Source organism: Acanthopagrus latus, chromosome 1 (genome assembly GCF_904848185.1).
Source record: "Acanthopagrus latus isolate v.2019 chromosome 1, fAcaLat1.1, whole genome shotgun sequence".
NCBI classification, from domain to species: domain Eukaryota; kingdom Metazoa; phylum Chordata; class Actinopteri; order Spariformes; family Sparidae; genus Acanthopagrus; species Acanthopagrus latus.
The window spans coordinates 8,743,314-8,747,793 of NC_051039.1; the positions used below are offsets into that span (position 1 = coordinate 8,743,314).

The 4,480-nt window shown below is 41.6% G+C and overlaps 1 protein-coding gene across 1 annotated transcript; it reads left to right on the top strand.

Moving 5' to 3' along the window:
• Positions 1-524: 524 nt before the first annotated feature.
• Positions 525-4,480, top strand: fgg (fibrinogen gamma chain). The gene is made up of 9 exons (XM_037099096.1): positions 525-659; positions 747-800; positions 893-1,079; positions 1,188-1,272; positions 2,545-2,675; positions 3,000-3,133; positions 3,302-3,486; positions 3,647-3,924; positions 4,091-4,480. Exons 1-9 carry the CDS (start codon positions 597-599, stop codon positions 4,273-4,275), a joined length of 1,302 nt encoding a protein of 433 aa, XP_036954991.1. The 5' UTR covers positions 525-596; the 3' UTR covers positions 4,276-4,480.

The window sequence follows — 4,480 nt, forward strand, 5'->3', positions numbered from 1 at the left end:
TTCACAAACAGTTTCTTCATCCAGACTTTGTTGGCGCGGCTTTATTGACAACACACTTGTGTTAATGTTTGACAGGGATGTTATAATGGCAGCGTTTTTGGGGATTTTTTTTTTGTTTTTTTGAGGAATGACTCATGCTGTGATTTGTCTTTGATTTTTATCTTATGATGATTAAGAATTGTCAATAAACTGTGTTCCAGTCTGAGTTCCTCTTACTGGAAGAAGTTCAGCTGAGGGTTGAACCAAGTGAAGCTGAAAACAAATACTCCGTTTGATAGAAAATGAAGCGGCATACAAAGCAGAGCCGTCGCTCTTTTTACCTTGCTCTGTCATCATTACCACAACGCGTCACGCACAAATATACTCTTGATTTTATAATGTCACATTTGGCCGTGTTCTGATAGCTTCAGAGCCTGTCAGATCTGAGAAATGACTGCTGTTGGACATCTGAGTCACAGCTTTGTCCTCACACAGTGAGTGGGATGTTTGCATATGACCCTCTTATCAGACAGTGAACTGAGGACCTTGTTCAGATAAATATCCCGCAGAAGTCGAGCAGCTCTTCATTCTCTGAGAAGACAAGTGGTCAAAGCAACATGGCTCCATCACTTCTCGCCACCGCAGGAGGACTTCTGCTACTTTTCTCCTTCTCGTCAGCGGTAAGTCACCGACTTGACGGTTTTCCACTCACAGAGTTTTCTTGAGCGCAAAAGTCTTAAACCATTTTGTCTTTTTTGTGTGTGTAGCAAATCAGAGGAGACAACCTGGGAACATCATCGTGCAACCCAAATGACGGCTTTGTAAGTACATGAATGATAAGATTTGACTGTAAAAGTACAGATCAGTGACTGTAGTTTTGAGAAATGCTTTTCTCTGTCCCATGTGTGTACAGGGAAGATACTGTCCCACCACATGCGGAGTGGCTGATTACATGCGGAGGTATCTGCCAAATGTGAACAGGGATTTGGACAGTATGCAACATGAGCTCGAAACAATCGCCAATTTGACCCAGGGGGCCGACGAGACCGTCGTCTACATGAAAGATTCCGTTACTTCAGCTCAAAAGAGTGCCGGACCAGGTCTGTCTGCTGTCTGCTTGGGTGTCATCACCTTTAAATAGTTCAAGTATTGTTGTCAAGTAATGTCTGATTTCTTTTTTCTTTTCTTTTTTTTTTTTTTTATGTCAGATACATACTTCAAAAAGTCATCAAGCATGCTGGATGATGTTCTCCGGTTCGAGAAGACCATCATCACTCAGGAGCAGCAAATATTGTAGGTGAAGCTCGGAAATGATAGAATTTGTCTGTGGTAGGAAGTAGCTGAGCAAATATAGTACTGCGAGTCAATACAGTGTTGAGTTACCAAAGTATTTCTGTTACTTTATACCATTATATAATCCAGCACATTTATTACACAGCTATAGTTACTAATTATATTGTCTAATTATAGCATAAAACTCAATTTCTACAAGTTTTAACATTAAAGTCTTCATTACCATTAACGGCATACATGATAAAAATCTAGTGATTGAATGTAACATTTGCCCAAGTACATTAAGTGCTTGTATTTTCTGCTGACCCTAACTTCAAACTGGACTTTACTTGACTATATTTATTTGATAATTTTGGTTACTAGTTACTCTGCATCACAGTCAGAGCAGTGCGAACGTAAATCGGCCTAAAAAGATAAAAGTAATTCTTAAAATAAAAATGTCGGGTCTGATGATCAGCCAGGTCGACCCAGAGCAACAATATACATACATTATATGAAATCACACACTTACTTTTCCTTGTTTTTTTATGCTTACCTAAATTTAATATCGGATACTTTAAGAATTGTACTCAAGTGCTATTTGTATGAGGGATTTTCACTTTTACCAATGTAACATTTAAACACGTTATCTTTTTTTCTCTCAAGTTTGACTTCAGGGTATTTTTTTTAAAAGACTGTAAGAATGTCATTATTCAATATCATTTTTAATATGACATAAAACAAAACTCAAATTAACTGCCACTGCAACCTTTACGTATGAGACTTTTTTTATAAGTATTATACCAGTGCAAGTCTTGCTTAACACTGGAAATTTTAAAACTTGACTTCGCTTTAAGAAAGAAAGTCGGGAAACCGACTACCTCAGAATTACCGAGTCCAGTAAAAGGTTATAAAATGTGTTGCTCTATGAGCTGAAAAGCTTCAACGACTCCAAATTATTACTTGGTGAGATTTTACAGTGTACCATCCGCCCACACCTTCAGGTCAATGCACACCAAGCCTCCTCACCCACACAGTCACAATGACCGCGAATCAATGAGGTGTTTTGCCATTTACTCCTCTTTCCCCTGCAAACATTTGACCTAAGATTCACTCCAGACATAAAAAAATTAAAAATAAAAAAAAAAAATGCTTGATTTTAATCATAGGTCATGTCTTTGGTTAGTAACTTGTTTTTCTTTGTTTTATATTATGTTTTTTTTTGTTTTTTTTTTTGTTTTTTTGAGACATAATTGCTCAGAATGCTGCTCATATTTGTTTCCCTTGTTCCAGCGAACTCCAGAATTTAATCACATCCAACGAGAGGAGAATGGTGGACCTGAAACAACTCTCCATTCAGCTGCAGCAGAAATGCAGTGAGCCCTGCAAGGACTCAGTTGAGATCCAGCCCACCACAGGGACAGGTACACACACACACACACACACACACACACACACACACACACACACATACAAAATTCAATTCACTGACCTTTGGGCCATTCCCATTTCACAAGAAGTTTCTCAATCATGCCTCATCTGAACAACATTCGTCCTTGTTCAGTGTTTAGGTACAGACTAAAATCAATACAGTGCATAAGTGCAGAGTAAACAATTTGTTGTGGCCTGGTTTCACACAGGTTATTTCTAAACTTTACGACTGAAAGAAATGCAGACTTAACTGCTTAAAAATTTGAATATTTTTGTCATATTTTGGACTTTTCCTTCTTCTTCTCTTTTTGCATCAGACTGTCAGGACGTTGCAAACAAAGGTGCCACCACCAGCGGCCTTTACTATGTTAAGCCAGCGACAGCCACAGAGTCGTTCCTGGTCTATTGTGAGATCGACAGCTTTGGACGTGGCTTCACAGTTATTCAGAGGGTAAGCTTTGTTTTTATTGCTTCACAGTTAAGAATCGTGGATCTTTGGTGTCCTCAATGAATTATTTTGCCAAAGAAGACGTTAATACACAGGAAAAAAAAACAGCTTTTGGCTTACCAAAAAGGAGGGAATCGTTAGATATAATAAGATTAATCTTTATGTCCACAGAGACGCGATGGCAGCGTGGACTTCCGCAAGGACTGGATCCAGTACAAGAATGGCTTCGGTTACCTCTCACCAGACGACACCACAGAGTTCTGGCTCGGCAACGAGAAGATACATCAGCTGACTGCCACCACGACCATCCCGACCATCCTGAGGATAGAGCTTGTTGACTGGGATGGCACCAAAAAGTACGTACACACACACACACACACAATAACAGATTATGTAAGAGCAGAGCAAACATGACCCCGATGACGACGGTTTTCCTTTTGAAGAAGAAAAAACTGACTGCGCAGAGGTTACAGAAGGCCAGCATGTAATATCCCTCTGTGGCCTTCGTTTCTCCAGGTATGCCGACTACAACATGTTCAGAATTGGATCGGAGGCCGACAAATACCGTCTGACGTACGGCTACTACTTTGGTGGCGACGCCGGGGATGCTTTCGACGGCTTCGACTTTGGCGACGATCCCAGCGACAAGTTCTACACGTCTCACAACGGCATGCAGTTCAGCACCATCGACCAGGACAACGACAAGTACGATGGCAACTGTGCTCTGCAGGACGGCTCCGGCTGGTGGATGAACAGATGTCATGCTGCACATTTGAACGGCAGATACTACCAGGGTAAGAGCACGTGGTTAGAACTAGCGCCAGACCATCTAACTGGTGTTCGATTGCATGATCGGAGCGAAGGTCCAATAAGCATGTTTTTATTGACGAGTCAACAAAAAGCACCCAAGCACGCAGTATTCGACGCCATCTCTAAACTGTCCTCGGTCTCTTCATTTAGGTGGCAGGTACACGGAAAAGGATGCAGGTGAATACGGCTACGACAACGGCATTATTTGGGTCACATGGCACAACCGCTGGTACTCCCTGAAGGAGACCACCATGAAGCTCATTCCCCTCAGTCGCATCACGGCAGGCGGACAGACCTCAGGGACGAAAGAGTTTGGCGGACTCGGCGATGCTTAAGGGAGTCGCCTGATATGCTTGTGGTCCGTTTATGCTGCAGTAGAAGTGTTCGTAACGTGCCTCCCCTTGGAAAATCTTTTTATGATGTGTCCTGGGTGTGTTGTGTGCATTTCTGATCCGACCTCACAGGACACTGATGTTCACATTTTCCTTGTCTTCTTCAGCGTGGTTTTGAGCACCGAATAAATGTATTTTCTTAACCAAA